The 17,990-nt window shown below is 42.9% G+C and overlaps 1 protein-coding gene across 1 annotated transcript in view; it reads right to left on the bottom strand.

The window, feature by feature from the left end:
- tpcn3 (two pore segment channel 3) overlaps positions 1–17,990 on the bottom strand; it is a 55,190-nt gene that overhangs the window by 24,957 nt on the left and 12,243 nt on the right. Inside the window, exons 2-5 of the mRNA XM_078542641.1 lie at positions 17,421–17,503; positions 12,328–12,442; positions 761–889; positions 177–293 (exon numbers count right to left, since the gene is read on the bottom strand). Of these exons, the coding sequence (XP_078398767.1) occupies positions 177–293; positions 761–889; positions 12,328–12,442; positions 17,421–17,503 (444 nt within the window). The remainder of the gene's footprint in view (positions 1–176; positions 294–760; positions 890–12,327; positions 12,443–17,420; positions 17,504–17,990) is intronic.

Below are 17,990 nucleotides of genomic sequence, written 5' to 3'. Positions count from 1 at the left end.
TCCTGGGATGGCACTGCATGTTGGTTCTGCACCATGCTGTGGCAGACAGCATCAGAGAAATATTTCACACCGACTGGTTTCAGTGCACACTTCAACCTTGTAGCGTTTAAAATCAATGGAGGGTTTTAGTCCTGGGCATATATTCTGATGTAAAAAAAGTAGAAAATAAGGCTCACCTGACGACTTTCAGTGAAGTTTACACAAAACAGTGGCCTCAAGACTCTCGACCACCTGACAACAAAATATCCAGTTTCTGTCAGAGCCAAGTATACAATCATATCCATCAACGTGAGCTGTAGATGAAGAAAAGCAGCATTTAAAATACAGAATAGTTTTTTTGACAGATTAACTTAAAACACAATTTACAAACCAACCTTTTTATAAATTGGTTGGTAGGAGACCACCATTATGGGATGGGAGACAGAGGAAAGGATAAACCAAACATCAAATGATCTTGCTCCTGATTGTCATCTAGTGGACTTCCAATGGAAAGTACAGATGAAGCATCTGACAGATTCTTTTCACAGAATAAGGTCCATAAACAGTTTAAGAGAATGAATGACCAGATAATCTTTATTGGTGGGGCTGGCTAAGGGAGAATGTTGGCAAGAACTGAAGAACCTCTTTCCAATAGTGCCAGTAGATCTTTTGCTAGACAGCACTTCACTCTTAACTTCCGACCGATTGACCACACAATGGTAGCCCATACAATGACAGGCAGAGAACGATTGCGTTTTGCTTATTCAGATTACATACTCACCAATATGCTGACAATGACACAGATGTTCTTTGCATCTTTCCAAAACACCTTGGTGGGAGTAATCTTTGAGAAATGTAACAGCCGTACAGTAAATATCAGCAAGCAAATAAACTCCACTGTTGAAGTTACCTGTTGGGTTAAAGCGGAACACAAATAACTCCTCTGTGGCCTGGAGATAAATTACTGAAGGTGGTAATTTAACAATGGGTCTTTAAGGAGTTGGCCTACATTGGCAATTTATGATAAAGATCTTTCAAGGCCACAATGGGAACACTGATAACACACCCTGCTGCCAGGACATCTAAGTACATCATTTGACTCTCAATGAAGGCAACTTTTAAAATCAGTATTTATCCTGTAACCAAAGAAAATAACCGTTGAAAATGCTGGTAACAAATCTTATTGCTACACAGTTTACATGTTGAAGTACAATTACAAATAGGCATGGGGCAGAGGGATAAAAACAAAAAACTACTGCGGATGCTGGAAATCCAAAACAAAAACAGATTTACCTGGAAAAACTCAGCAGGTCTGGCAACATCGGTGGAGAAGAAAAGAGTCGACGTTTCGAGTCCTCACGACCCTTCAACAGAACTGAGTATAGTTAGGAGAAGGGTGAAATATAAGCTGGACTTAATATAAGCCCATCTTCCAATCCCAGCCCCAGCCGCGTATTCACTATACCCCCTGACCTTCCCCTCTCCGATGCTGAACGTTCAGTGCTCAGCAAAGGACTTAGTTTCATACCCTTACCCAATGAATTTCGGGCTCGGCACGATGCTGAACTCTTCTTCCGCCGTCTTCGTCTCCGTGCTCACTTCTTTGGGCAGGAGTCCTCTCCCCGTTCAACGGATCCTTTTACCCACCTCCAATATTCTCCCTCCACCTGGACCCCTCCCTCTGGATTCTTATCTTCTCTTGATCTTTTCATTGAGAACTGTCGGCGTGACATTAGCCGTCTCAATTTCTCTGCTCCTCTCACCCATTCTAATCTGTCTCTCTCTGAACTTACTGCACTCCGTTCTCTCAGGTCCAACTCCAACATTGTCATCAAGCCCGCTGACAAGGGTGGTGCTGTTGTTGTCTGGCACACTGACCTCTACCTCGCAGAGGCTGAGCGTCAACTCGCAGACACTTCCTCCTACCTCTCCCTGGACCATGACCCCACCACTGAACATCAAGCCATTGTTTCCAGGACTGTCACTGACCTCATCTCCTCTGGAGATCTTCCTCCCACAGCTTCCAACCTGATAGTCGCCCAACCTCGGACAGCCCGCTTCTACCTCCTACCCAAAATCCACAAACAGAACTGTCCCGGCAGACCGATCGTGTCAGCTTGTTCATGCCCCATGGAACTCATTTCTCGTTATCTTGACTCCCTTCTCTCTTCCCTTGTCCAGTCCCTTCCCACCTACATCCGTGATTCCTCTGACACCTTACGTCACATCAACAATTTCCAGTTCCCTGGCCCCAACCACTTCCTCTTCACCATGGACGTCCAATTCCTCTACACCTCCATCCCCCACCAGGATGGTCTGAGGGCCCTTAGCTTCTTCCTTGAACAGAGGCCCGAACAATCCCCATCCACCACTACTCTCCTCCGTCTGGCTGAACTTGTTCTCACACTGAACAATTTCTCCTTTAACTCCTCTCACTTCCTCCAAATAAAAGGTGTGGCTATGGGTACCCGCATGGGCCCCAGCTATGCCTGTCTCTTTATGGGGTATGTGGAACATTCCTTGTTCCAGTCCTACTCCGGCCCCCTCCCACAACTCTTTCTCCGGTACATCGATGATTACTTAGGTGCTGCTTCATGCTCTCGTCGGGACCTGGAAAAATTTATTAATTTTGCTTCCAATCTCCATCCCTCCATCATTTTCACATGGTCCATCTCTGACACTTCCCTTCCCTTCCTTGACCTCTCTGTATCAATTTCTGATGATAGACTGTCCACCAATATTCATTACAAGCCTACCGACTCCCACAGCTACCTCGACCACAGCTCCTCACACCCCGCTTCCTGTAAGGACTCCATCCCATTCTCTCAGTTCCTTCGCCTCCGTCGCATCTGTTCTGATGACGCTACCTTCAAAAACAGTTCCTCTGACATGTCCTCCTTCTTCCTTAACTGAGGTTTTCCACCCACGGTCGTTGACAGGGCCCTCAACCGTGTCCGGCCCATCTCCCGCGCATCCGCCCTCATGCCTTCTCCTCCCTCCCAGAAACATGATAGGGTCCCCCTTGTCCTCACTTATCACCCCACCAGCCTCCGCATTCAAAGGATCATCCTCCGCCATTTCCGCCAACTCCAGCATGATGCCACCACCAAACACATCTTCCCTTCACCCCCCCTGGCGGCATTCCGTAGGGATCATTCCCTCCGGGACACCCTGGTCCACTCCTCCATCACCCCCTACTCCTCAACCCCCACCTATGGCACCTCCCCATGCCCACGCAGAAGATGCAACACCTGCCCCTTCACTTCCTCTCTCCTCACCGTCCAAGGGCCCAAACACTCCTTTCAAGTGAAGCAGCATTTCCCCTAACTTAGTCTACTGCATTCGTTGCTCCCAGTGCAGTCTCCTCTACATTGGAGAGACCAAACGCAAACTGGGCGACCGCTTTGCAGAACACCTGCGGTCTGTCCGCAAGAAAGACCCAAACCTCCCTGTCGCTTGCCATTTTAACACTCCACCCTGCTCTCTTGCCCACATGTCTGTCCTTGGCTTGCTGCATTGTTCCAGTGAAGCCCAACGCAAACTGGAGGAACAGCACCTCATCTTCCGACTAGGCACTTTACAGCCTTCCGGGCTGAATATTGAATTCAACAACTTTAGATCTTAAACTCCCTCCCCCCATCCCCACCCCGTTTCTTCCCCTTCCCTTTTGTTTTTTTCAATAATTTATATAGATTTTTCTTTTCCCACCTATTTCCATTATTTTTAAATCTATACTTTTAATGCCCTGTTAGTCTTTCCACCCCACCCCCACTAGAGCTGTACCTTGAGTGTCCTACCATCCATTCTTAATTAGCACATTTTCTTAGATAATATCACCACCTTCAACACCTCTTTGATCCTTTTGTCTGTGACATCTTTTGATTATCTGCTCCTATCACTGCTTGCTTGTCCCTACAACCACGCCCCCCCCCTCAACTTCTCTCTCCCCCCGCCAACCTTAAACCAGCTTATATTTCACCCTTCTCCTAACTATACTCAGTTCTGTTGAAGGGTCATGAGGACTCGAAACGTCGACTCTTTTCTTCTCCACCGATGCTGCCAGACCTGCTGAGTTTTTCCAGGTAATTCTGTTTTTGTTATGGGGCAGAGGGAGCCAGACGCAATCAACTCAAAATACGAGTATTGCTGAAAAAAAAAGAAATATATCAAAGCTTTTCATCTTACACTCATCAGGACACTTCGCAAGAATACTAATTATAGAGGGAAAACAACAATTTATATTGTATGTGAACAGAGTGCTGATAGGTTGGCAAGTGGACTCTGATTGGGAGAGGCGTTGCCATAGAGAATGGACCAGTGATGGTGACTGCCAAGCATTGTTTGAAATTTAAACCAGGCAGCTTGACCCTGATTGGTCAAGGCACTGCCCTGAGGAATGAGTCAGTGAATGGCTGTCACTTATTTTAGCTGAAACAGGCGCAATGTGTGTACTTGTTCTTTCTGTCTGCAAAGAACAAGGCCCTGTGTATTGATATATGTAGCTTCCAGTACACGCAAATGCACCTCACTGCATGCCTGGCTGACAATCTTAAATTGGTTGTCAGTGTAATTCTTAGCACACTGAGGGTTATTTAGCAAATGTTGTCCAATTGCAGAATCACATCTATGTTGGACACTGTATTTTGAGTTTTGCAAGCACGGGTTGGTTGGGTGTGGTCTGTACCTTGCCTGTTGTGAACAGCAGCTGGGACATGCTGTTTGATATGATCCACCAGTATTGGGACATACAGCCTACATACTCAGCATCACACCAGCACTGAAATTCATATACCACATTACTCATTTGTGTGATAGTCTCTTTTTGGCTTGAAGGCAGCATCCTATTAGTGGCGAATACCAGTCGTGTTGCTACTGCATAATAGCAGTGTGAAACACTCTCTTCACAGAGTATAAATTGTTGTCTTCCCCATTTTGGTATTCTTGCGAAGGTGTCCTGATGTGAGCAAGACAAAAAGCTTCAATATATCTCTTTTTTCAGTAATAAAAATAAGAGGTTGCCAGGCGGGGCGGTGGGGTGAGAGGGGGGGGGGGGGGGGGAGCATAGGAGGAAACCAGCTGCGTTGAATTATGAAAACACTGTCTCCTGTCAATGCAAGGTGGTCGCAGATACCCATCAGCACATGCACACTTGTCCACGTATGCACTAAAAACCAATGACGGATTTTGTCCTTCCAAACTCGGGTCATGTCAGGGGCTATTTTTAAATTATAAAATACCATTGTAAATTGATGTGGCCTGATCAATGAAATGAGATGAGAGCTGCAGTCACACAGATAAGAAACCAGAATGTAGATGGGTCGTACAGAGACTAGCTGTAGTATAGACTAATGCTAGTCCAGCCTAAAACATCCCACAACAATGCACATCTTACACTGCAGATTTTTTAGTCTGTGGTTAGCTCTCCAGGTGCCTGATGCAACTTTCCAACAACAAAACAAGAAAAAGGGAAAAGGGTAAAACACAGAAAGAATAACCTATAAATGGAGAACACTGGACAGAACGAGCAGGTCCTGCAGCATTTGTGTAGGAGCTTGGGTTTAAGGGTCAGAGCACTGAATCTCATCTTGAGCTGAAAGCTAAACCTTAGATTCCTCACCAAAGATACAATGGAGTTATTTTCCTTAATTTCTGTCCAGGCCACTGCCTACTCAGTCGCTCCCAATGATGTCACAGAGTAAACAGTACAACTGCACATGCACCGCAATGGTGGAAAACAGAGCCTTATAAAAAATAGAGGTGCTGATGAGGACCCCGCACCTTAAAGGCAAACCCATCTGCTCACATTACAGATGTCATATGGTCTACTGATTTCCACTTTTGTTTTAGACTTCCAGTAGCACCAGAAACATAGGAACATAAGAAATAGGTCAGGAGTAGGCCATACAGCCCTTCAAGCCTGTTCCACCATTCAATATGACCTTGGTTGACCTTCTGCCTCAACTCTATTTTCCTGCCCACTCCCATATACCTTGATTCTCCAAGATCAACAACTTTTCTATCCCAGCCTTGAACATACTCAATGATGGAGCATCCACAATTCCATGGGGTAGACAATTCCAAAGATTCACACCTTCTGAGTCAAGACATTTCTTCTGATCTCACATCCTATATGATTGGCCCCTTATCCGGACATTGTGCCCCAGTGTTCTCATACTCCACCCAATGTCCACCCTGTCAAGCTCCTTCAGAACCTTGTATATTTCAATGGAATCACCTCTTGTTATCCTTAATAGAGACTATAGGCCCAATTTATTCAGCCTCTCATTAGAGGACAACCTTCTCATCCAAGAACCAATGTAATGAACCTTTACTGTACTGCCAAGACAAGTATATCCTTCCTTAGATAATAGAGACCAAAACAGCACACGGTGCTCCAGCTGGGGTCTCACCAAGGCCCTGTACAATCGTAGCAAGACTCCTTTGTTCTTCTACTCCAATCCCCTTGCAACAAAGGCCAACATGCCATCTGCCTTCCTAATTGCTTGCTGTACCTACACGCTAGCTTTGTGTTCCTTGTACAACTACGCCCAAATCTTTCTGAACACCACATTAAAAGCCATTTTCCACCTTGATATGCATGGACTAAACCTGTCTATATCTCTTTGTAGCCTGTGTCCTCCTCACATCTTACACTCCCACCTAGCTTTGTATCATTAGCAAACTTAGACACATTACTTTAGGTCTTTGTCTAAGTCAACCCAAAATCGATTCTTGAAACACCTACTAGCCTGTCAATTTGAAAATACCCCTTTGATCCCTGTTCTCCACTTCCTGCCCATTAACCAATCCTCCATCCTTGATAAAACATTGCCACCAACTCCATAAGCCTTTTTCCTGCATATTAACCTTTTGTGTGGCATCATCAAATATGGAAATCCAAGTATAACACATCTACTGACCTTCATTTATCTACCCCCTAGTTACATCCTCAAAAAACTCTAATAAATTTGTCAAACAGGATTTCCCTTTCGTAAAACCTTGACTTGACTTGACTTTGTCTGATCATACTACGGTTTTTAAGTGTGTTGTTAAGACTTCCTTAATGATCGATTTCAGCATTTTCCTGACAATTGATGTTAGGCTAACTGGCCTCTAGTCCCTGTTTTCTCTCTCCCTCCTTTCTTGAATCGTGGTTATACATTTACCGACTTCAAATCCACCAGGATCGTTCTAGAATCTAGGGCATTTTGAAAAATTATAACCAGTGCATCCACTCTGCAGCTACCTCTTTTAGAACCCTAGGATGTAGGTTATCACATCCCCGGGATTTGTTGTCTTTTAGTTGCTTAAGTTTCTCCACTATTTTCTCTCTGCTGATATTAATTACCTTAAATTCCTCACTCTTATTAGCCTCTTGGTTACCCTCTGTTTCTGGTATGCAATTTGTGTCTTCTACTGTGAAGGCAGAGAGAATATTATTCAGCGACTGCCATTTCATGATTCCCCATGGTAATTTCTCCTGTTTCTGCCTTTAAGGGGCCAACATTTACTTTAGGCACTCTCCTTTTTATATACTTGTAAAAGCTCTCACAATCTGTTTCTATATTCCTTGCTGGTTTACTTGCAGGTTTTTTTTCCCTTTTTAATCAATTTTTGGGCACCCTTTGCTGCTTTCTAAAACCCTCCCAATCCCAGGCTTACTGCTACTCTTCACAACCCTTTAAGCCTCTTCTTTTAATCCAATACAATCCTTAACTTCCCTAGTAAGACACAGATGGATTTTTCTCACCTGTTTTTTTTTAATGCAAAGTTTTTTTAAACATTTTAAATCATTTATTTAAATGCTTCCCACTGTCTATTTACCTCCAGACCTTTTATTCTATTTACCCTATCGACCTTAGCCAGCCCTCCCCTTATACCCATATAATTGGCTGTGTTTAAGTTCTAGATTCTCATTTTGGACTCAAGTATGTCCCTTGCAAACTTAGTATGGAATTTAATTATATTGTGAACACTTTTCCCTAAGGATCTTTTACTATGAGACTACTAACTAATGCTGCCTCGTTACACAACACGAGATCTAAAACATTCTTGCCCCTAGTTGTTCCACAACCCATTGTTCTGGGAAGCTACTGTGAAAGCATTCTACAAACTCATCTTCCCAGACTACCTTTGCCCATTCAATGGTAGTTTGCAAGGGTAGCATGGGTCAAGGGTAGTTTTGAAAGCTAGGGGAACAGTACCTCAGGATTACAATGTCAGCTAGCTTGGGTTCATATGAAAGTTAGGTAGTCAGGAGTTCAGTGGGAACAGGATCAAGGGATCCCAGGTAGCATATACTCCACATAGATGGCTTTCCTATATATATCGCCCAGATGCCAATCCATAAGGCTATAAAGGAGGCAGCCAAAAAGTTCCAATGGTCATCAGTAAAATATGTTGCTGAGACATTATAAGGTCAATACACTTCCTTCCATGCATCTTTTTACAGGCCAAATTCTCAATTTCTCTGTATGATATACATTAAACCAAGTGATTTCTCTATGCTAAAAGAAAAAAAATCTTGGATGGGAGACTTACCTAGTGTGTACTATATAAATGATGTAGATGAATGCTTGTGAGCCTGAAGATGATGCAACTAAAATCTGAGGATAGAGGTTGCCTCAAATCATAAAAGCTCGCAAAAATTGTTTAATATCAGATGCATATAGTTGTCAGCAAACTACCTCATCATTGGGACACAGATTGTTCAGTGCAGTGAAGTGCTATAAGAACTCTGTGTACTGTGAAGAGCTGAGAAAGTCTCATAAAAGCCACTATCTTTCAAAAATATCCCGAGAACATTAACACAGGGAGCAGAGGTAAGAGGTATTTAAGGTAACCACTGGTTTAGGACCTCTCGACATGAACAGGAACTGACCCTTGAGGGATATTTAGAACCAATGCCTGGAAATATCCCCATTTAGAGTGATAAATGTTTGGAATACATGAGGCAGATTGCTTTTCATGCCAAGTTACAAAGTGTTTCCATGTTGGGCATGTACATAATGTTACACATTAAATAGAGTTCTAATCACTTGTCCACCATCCAAATACCAATACACTTTATCAAATAGTAGCCCTCAAACGACACTCAAGTACCAGCAGACAAATGTTTATTATATCGGTCTGAAATTCTTCTCTGTACCACTTTGATGAAGTAAGGATAGAGGAGTCTTCATTTTTAAATAAATAAACAAATATATTATGACTAGCTCTCCATTTTAAAAAATCTCTATTTGAACTAGGTCACAGTTCAATTATGTATCCTTTGTTATTTTGTCTATTTTCAATGAATTATGATACACTTTGCATTTGCAGCTTGGTAGGTGAAAAATTCCACAGAACCAATATTTCTCAACCTGCCACCCCACATCTCTGATTTTGAGGAGAGGGGAGGTAGGGAAGAGAAATCAGACTGTGTCTGACTTACATTTAGATATTTTAAACACTTTTACAAAGTTTATTTGCAAAGTTCACATAGGACCTCTAATGGTAAAAGTCTGGTACCACTCTTAAAATTCTGCATTGGTCCTTGAAATGAAATACACAAAAGGAAAGGCTCTCCAGCTCAGCCTTCTATAATTTTGTGGAATCCTGTTGTATTTCCAATACCTGCAACATTTTTAACTCAACTCAATTCATTTTTATAATTTGAAATAATCAATGATTAATCTCCAACATTTTCAAACACCACAACTCCATTCCATTTATTGTCAGTTCAGGATTCTCTTAGCATCCAGGAATAGAAATCATTTATTCCAAACATTTATCACTCTAAATGGGGACATTTCCAGACTTTGGCTCTAAATTTCCCCTAGAGGTCAGTTCTTGTTCATATTGAGGTCCTAGACCAGTGTTCCATAAATGCCTCCTACCTCCTTCTGCAAATTCCAAATTTTTATTCAATTCAAATTTCACTATCTGCCATGGTGGTATTACCCTGGGTCTCTGGAATACCAGTCCAGTGACAATACCACTATGCCACTGCTTCCCCAACTTATGTCAGTAGACCCTGCCCATGGCAGATCATGAGAACTGCCTGATCAGAGCTAAAAAGACGATGGTAAAGATTTTCCCTCTGCCAGTAGGAAGCCTCATTTTATGAAGTCTTGCCTGTGAGCATCACTATTATTTGAAAAAATTCACAATGGTGAGCTCATTTATACTGCTAGCCACAATTTAATGAAAAATCCCCGACTTTGCCCCTTAAAAAGGTGCAAGGTATTTCAGCTATTTAAATTCAATATTATTTGTGCACCAATTGTGGCTTGTAGTCTTTACGTTAGAACAAATTAGGTTTAGATAGTTGACAAAATTTAGACAAGGCTGATAATGGCCTTACCTAAATCTGTCATAACCTTAGACACTTCTACCAAATCTCAATCTCCTTTACTCCAAGGAAAATAACCCCAGCTTCTGCTATCTAGCCTTGTAGCTAAAAACTTATCATCCTAGGAGCCACCCTGGTAAAGCTCCTCTGCACCCTCACAAGGACCTTCACATCTTCACTGAAGTGTGGTGGTCACAAATGGATGAATTGTGGCCTAACCAGAGCTTTATATGGGTTCAGCATTGTTAGCAGAATCCAAGCCAGTTGGTTAAGTCAAAACCAAGACACAGAGTTTTTCTTTACTGAGAGAGTTTACTGACTTTGTTCAGTCTTGTAGCTCTCCTCACACCTGGGTGCCCCAGCTAACCCCTATTTATACTCTTTCTGAAATAAATAGCAATAAATGAAGCTAAAAATCAATACATCAGAGGGGGTGACAGCCCGTGCTGGGGCATTGTAACTAAAACAAGAACGTGAAAGGAAACTTACAAAATTAAATCAAAATGTCATTTCCGGGGGTGATGATGCACCCCCGCCCCCGTCCACCGATAGTGGAAGGCCTCTAGTGTACCGGTAGACATTGCACGCTCCCTCTCCAGGGCCATCCAGCTGTGAACATAGCCGCGGTAGAGGGGCAGACAGTTGGGCCTGATGACCGCCTCGACCGCCCGCTGAGCACTACAACATTAGGAAAGAGGAACTGCAGCAACAGTAACAAAAAGGTCAGCAGATTTATCGCAAGTAAAAGGGCCTTTTCTGTACATGGAAACAACAGTACATTTCTGCTGCAAGAAACAAAAGGAAAAGAAACATTCAGCAGGTCAGGCAGCATTTGTGGGGAGAGAAATGGAGCTAACATTTCAGGTCAATGACCTTTTGCCATCTGATCAGAGGGAGAGAGGCTAGAACCAAAATCAATGCGGTTCACAAGGCAGAATGATGAGGATGAGCAAGCAACGTATATATAAATACTTAAAGGGAAATAATCTCTCATTCGTTCCCATCTCGAAGGGGGGGAAGCAACTTCCTGTTGTGTGTGAATGTGAACAAATGAGACACATATCACTAGTTGCTGAGACAATCACACACTGGTAGAGATTACAGTGCATGGGCAAATGCATGGCGGATGCAGTATAATGTGGATAAATGTGAGGTTATCCATTTTGGTGGAAAAAACAGGAAGGCAGATTATTATCTGAATGGCTATAAATTGAGAGAAGGGAATGTGCAACGAGACCTGGGTTCCTTGTACACCAGTCACTGAAGGTAAGCATGCAGGTGCAGCAGACGGTAAACAAGGAAAATGGTATGTTGGCCTTCATAGTCAGAGGATTTGAGTACAGGAACAGGGATGTCTTGCTGCAATTACACAATATTTTGGTGAGACCACACCTGGAATATTGTGTGCAGTTTTGGTTTCCTTATCTGAAGAAGGATGTACTTGCTATAGAGGGAGTGCAGCGAAGGTTTCATGGGTTGGCGGGACTGACATATGAGGAGAGATTGAGTTGGTTGGGATTATATTTGCTGGAGTTCAGAAGAATGAGGAGGGATCTCATAGAAACCTATAAAATTCTAACAGGACTAGACAGGGTAGATGCAGGAAGGATGTCCCCGATGGTGGGGGAATCCAGGACGAGGGGTCACAGTCTGAGGATACGGGGTAGACCATTTAGGACTGAGATGAGGAGAAATTTCTTCACCCAGAGTGTGGTGAGCCTGTGGAATTCGTTACCACAGAAAGTAGTTGAGACCAAAACATTGTATGCTTTCAAGAAGGAGTTAGATATAGCTCTTGGGGCGAAAGGGATCAAAGGGTATGGGGAGAAAGCGGGAGCAGGCTATTGAGTTGGATGATCAGCCATGATCATAATGAATGGCGGAGAATGCTCGAAGGGCCAAATGGCCTACTCCTGCTCCTAGTTTCTATGTTTCTAAATGGAATGGAGTCATGGCAATCTGAAAATACTGAAGATTGAATGCAGAAGTAAACACAGTCACTGAAAGGAACTCACCCAAATCGGTAGCAAATAGACTGCAGGGTCTTCAAATAAGCCAAGCAGAAGATCCACAAGGACAAAAAAATAAGTGATTCCCTGTGTAGACCAGTGATTGTACAATTTGTAGAATCTAGGGAAGCAATAGTTCCAAAAATTGTTAATCATTTTACAAGGTGGAAGAAATATTACAGATAATGAGGAATTTTGTTAAGTAACATGAGTCTGAAAGTCAACAATCAGTTAATTGGGCCCAGTGTTCTGACCAATATTAACCTACAATCATAAGATTATAAAAAAAATAGGGGCAATAGTAGGCCATTCTGTCCATCGAGTCTGCCCTGCCATGTTTTTTTAAAATTCATTCACGGGTGTGGGCTTCGCTGGCTGGCCCAGCATTTATTGCCCATCCCTAGTTGCCTTTGAGAAGATGGTGGTGAGCTGCCTCCTTGAACCGCTGCAGTCCATGTGGTGTAGGTACACCCACAGTGCTGTTAGGAAGGTAGTTCCAGGATTTTGACCTAGCAACAGTGAAGGAACAGCAGTATGTTTCCACGGCAGGATGATGAGTGGCTTCCAGGTGAAGGGAACTTCCAGGTGGTGGTGTTCCCATCTACTCCCCTTGTCCTTCTGATGGACGTGGGTTTGGAAGGTGCTGTTAAGGAGCCTTGGTGAGTTCCTGCAGTGCATATTGTAGATGGTACACACTGCTGCTAGTGTGCGTCAGTGGTGAAGGGAGTGAATGTTTGTGGATGTGGTGCCAATCAAGCGGGCTGCTTTGTCCTGGACGGTGTCAAGTTTCTTGGGTGTTGTGGGAGCTGTACTCATCCAGGCAAGTGGGGAGTATTCCATCACACTCCTGACTTGTGCCTTGTGGTTAATGGACAAGCTTTGGGGAGTCAGGAGGTGAGTTACTCGTCGCACGATTCCTAGCCTCTGACCTGTAATAAGATCAGAGGTAATATGGCCTCAACTCCACCCTCCTCACCCTCACAATAACCCTTAACAACTTTGTAGGTTCAATAACCTTCTAATTCAGCCTTGAATATATTTAATGACCCAGCCTCCACTGCTCTCCATGGAAGAGAATTTCAAAGATAACCAACTCAGAGAAGAAACTCCACCTCATCTCGATCTTAAATGGGAGACCCCATTCATTTAAACTGTGTCCACTAGATCTAGATACCTCCACAAAGGGAAACATCCTCTCAGCACCTACCCTATCAAGCCCCTCAGAATCCTTTATGTTTCAAAAAGATCACCTCTCATTCTTCTCAACTCGAATGCGTACAGGCCTGATCTCCTCAACCTCTTCATCTCAAGATTCAGCCTAGTGAACCTGTCCCACTGGCAGGGCAGACCCAGCAGAGGTAGTGGCACAGTGGCATACAGTTGGGCGGGAGTTGCCCTGGGAGTCCTCAGCATTGACTCCAGACCCCATGAAGTCTCTCAACAAGTGGGAAGTAACATTTGCGCCACCCAAGTACCAGGAAATGACCATCCCCAACGAGAGAGAATCTAACCATCGCCCCTTCACATTCAATGGCATTGCCATTGCTGAATCCCCCATTATCAACATCTTGGGAATTACCACTGACCAGAAACTGAGCTGGACTAGCCATATAAATAGTGTGGCTACAAGAGCAGGTCAAAGGCTAGGAATCCTGCAGTGAGTAACTCACCTGACTCCCCAAAGCCTGTCCACCATCTACAAGGCACAAGTCAGTAGTGTGATGGAATACTCCCCACTTGCCTGGATGAGTGCAGCTCCAACGCACTCAAAAAGCTTGACACTGTCCAGGACAAAGCAGCCCGCTTGATTGGCACCACATTCACAGATATCCACTGCTTCCACCACCGACTCACAGTGACAGCAGCATGTACCATCTACATGATGCACTACAGCGACACACCAAGCCTCCTTAGACAGCACCTTCCAAACCCACGTCCATCTAGAAGGGCAAGGGCAGCAGATGCATGGGAACATTACCACCTGGAATATCCCCTCCAAGCCACACCACCTTGATTTGGAACTATAATCACCATTCCTTCACCGTTCTGATGAAGAGTCATGCGGACTTGAAACGTTAACTGTATTCCTCGCCGCAGATGCTGTCAGACCTGCTGAGTTTTTCCAGCTATTTTTGTTTTTATTCCTTCACTGTTGCTGGGTCAAAATCCTGAAATTCCCTCCCTAACACCACTGCGGGTGTACCTACACCACAAGGACTGCAGTGGTTCAAGCAGGCGCTCACCACCATCTTCTCAAGGGCAATTAGGAATGGGCAATGAATGTTGCACTAGCTTAGCCAAGATGCCCACATCATATGAATGAAAAAAAAAATTCTCTGAACTGTTTCCAATGCAAGTATATCCCTTCTTAAGTAAAGAGACCAATACTGTACACAGTTCTCTAGGTACAGTCTCACTAATGCCCTGTGCAGTTATAGCAAGACTTCCCTGCATTATTTACTCTGTCTCCCTTGCAGTAAAGGTCAACATTCAATTTGCTTTCCCAATTGTTTGCTGTACCTGCCTACTAAGTTTTTGTCATTCACCTAAAAGGACACCCGGATTCCTCTGCACTGCATTCTGCAGTCTCTCTCCTTTTAAATAATACTCTGCCATTTTGGCAGGAAGAATAGAAAAGAATAGAAATCTCTCATTTTCCCACATTATACCCCATCTGCCAATTTGTTTGCACATTCATTAAGCTCTTTTTACCATCCTCAAAACTTGCTTTTCTACCTTTGTATCATTAGCAAATTTGGCTGCAATACAGTCGGTACCTTCATCCAAGTCATTAAATAGATGGTAAATAGTTAATGCCCCAACACTGATCCCTGCGTCATTTCACTAAGTTAGAGGTTGCCAATCTGAAAATGATCCATTTATCCCGACTCTGTTGCCTGTTAGATAGCCAATCCTCTATCCATGTTAATATATCATCCCCAACACCATAAGCTTTTATCAACATCACAATAGTTCTTTGAAGGAGTAACCTGCTCCCTGGATAAAGGGGAGCCTGTAGATGTACTTGGATTTCCAGAAGGCATTTGATAAGATGCCACACCAAAGGTTATTGCGGAAAATAAATGCTCACGGTGTAGTGGGTAACATATTAGCATGGCTAGCAGATTGGCTGGCTGGCAGAAAACAGAGAGTATGCATAAATGGGTTGTTTTCTGATTGGCAGGATGTAATGTGGAGTCCCACAGGGATCTGTGCTGGGACCTCAGCTTTTTACAATTTATATCAATGACTTAGATGAGGGGAGCGAAGGCATGGTAGCTAAATTTGCAGATGACATAAAAACTAGGTAGGAAAATATGTTGTGAAGAGGACACAAGGAGGTTGCAAACAGATATTGATAGGTTGAATGAGTGGGCAAAAATATGGCAGATGAAGTAAAATGTGGAAAAATGTGAAGTTGTTCACTTTGGCAGGAAGAATGAAGAAGCAGAGCATTACTTAAGTGGAGATTGACTGCAGAATTTTGAGGTGCAGAGGGATCTAGGTGTTCTAGTGCATGAGCCCACAAAAAGTTAGTTACTTGTTGTACCTGCATACTAAGAAGACTAATATTATGAGAGGAATTGAACATAAATATAAGGATATTATGCTTCAGTTATACATGGCATCGGTGAGGCCACACCTCGAATACTGTGTGCAGTTTGGTCTCCTTATGTAAGGAAAGATGTAAATGCACTGGAGGTGGTTTAGAGGAGGTTTACCAAGTTGATACCTGGGATGAGTGCGTTGCCTTATGAAGATAGGTTGGTCAGGCTGGGCTTGTTCAGAAGAGTGAGGGGTGACTTGATTGAAGTATATAAGATCCTGAACGGTATTGACAAGGTGAACGTGGAAATTATGTTCCAAAAACAAAAATTGCTGGAAAGCACTTTTATAAATGACTTTTGTAATTATAAACTGACTGCACTTTTATAAATGCTTCTTTGGGACATCCAGAAGTTGTGAAAGGCTCTATATTAATGCAAGCTTTTCTATAGAATAACAATCACTAAATGGTCAGGTGACAATGTTTGGGTTGCTATGCCACAGGCATGAATACTCAGCCTAATCTTTCTTAATACAGTTAAACATCTAGGCAGGGCTGCTCTTTAAGGCAAGATTTATACTAACCTATCATGAGGCTTGTTTTTTTAAAAAAATAGATACTGTACATCAGCAACAAGTTTAACAGTTTGTCCATTTCTTAAGCTGTGCAAACTATCAGCTAAACTCTGCAACATACATATCAGGCATATGTCCAGGATTTAGTGTATTTCTTAAATTAAATTGTGTGCATAATATGGAATTTTCCAGCCTAGAGTTTGTACGAATGGATGCACAGCTCCGGCATTTGGATTCAGAATCTTGATTAAGTTGCTCAGGGTGTGAGGTCACAGTGTAGGGAAGCAGTGGGGCTCAGATCGGACATGGACATTTATTTGATAGGAAGAGTTACACTCAAAAGTATTTTCAATCTATTGTATAGAAACAGTAAGAACTTGATAATGTACCTACAAATTCAAGTTCAAAATTATAACTTTCATGACGAAACATATCATCCAGACAGCATTTATGTTGTTATGCATCATTGTGGAAAGATTAAATGCTTTTGAGCGTTTGGTACAGCGTGAACTGACTTTGTACTAGAAACACTCAATAAACCACAGTCTCAGGCTACTTCAAGACAAAGAAATATGGAATCATAGAATCTTATAGCATGGAAGGCCATTCCTTCTGTTGTGCCTGTGCCAGATCTTTGAAAGAGCTATCCAAATAGAGCAACAGAGTGGAACTTTCCCCATAGCTCTCTCAAGCACATATCAAATGCCTTATGAAAGTTACAATTGAATGCAGTTCCATCACCCTCTCCGGCAGTGCATTCCAGGTCATAAGTCACTGTATATAAAAAAAATAATCTCCCACCAGTTTCTTTGCCATTGTGTTGATCTATTAAGTGTTGTCTGGTAGTTCAGGTGACAAACTTAAGAGCTTGAGAAAAAGACCTGTATTTATAATTCTCAACAGCACAAAGCGTGAAACTAACAAAAGACAATGAAACCTGTTCCAATCTATGCGATAATAAATTATTAAAGTCTTACCTGATTGCTTGTGGTGAAGTTTCAAACTGGATGTTTCTGTTATACTGAGCATCAGATACATAAGCTGCAGCCAGTTGAAGTTGCTGTTGAATTGTAACACAAATTAAACAGGAAAGAATGAGACTTCAAGTATGATTTACCAACAAATTTGTTGTTAGTCATAATGGCAGTATCCTGCTGTTATCTACTAGATTTCCTACATTACAACAATGGCTACACTTCAAAAATACTTCATCGAGTATAAAGCACTTTGGGTGATCATGAAAGAGGCTGCGTAAATGCACGTCTTTCTTTTCCAAGCTCTAAATGGATAGTACATGTAGGAACCAATGCTTCCCTCCCTTTTCATGTTGTGAAGATTTTATCAGTTATCATAGAATCACAGATATGTTACAGCACAGAAAGAGGCCATTCAGCCCACTGTCTGCGCACCAGCTCTCCGAATGAGCAATTCCCTCAGTGCCATTCTCCCGCCTTCACTGCATAACCCTGTACATGTTTTCTTTTCAGATAAGAGTCTAATTCCCTTCTGAACGCTTTGACTGAACCTGCCTCTACCACACTTTCAGG

Source organism: Cetorhinus maximus, chromosome 5 (genome assembly GCF_964194155.1).
Source record: "Cetorhinus maximus chromosome 5, sCetMax3.hap1.1, whole genome shotgun sequence".
NCBI classification, from domain to species: Eukaryota; Metazoa; Chordata; class Chondrichthyes; order Lamniformes; family Cetorhinidae; genus Cetorhinus; species Cetorhinus maximus.
This window is presented reverse-complemented; position numbering and strand designations above follow the sequence as displayed.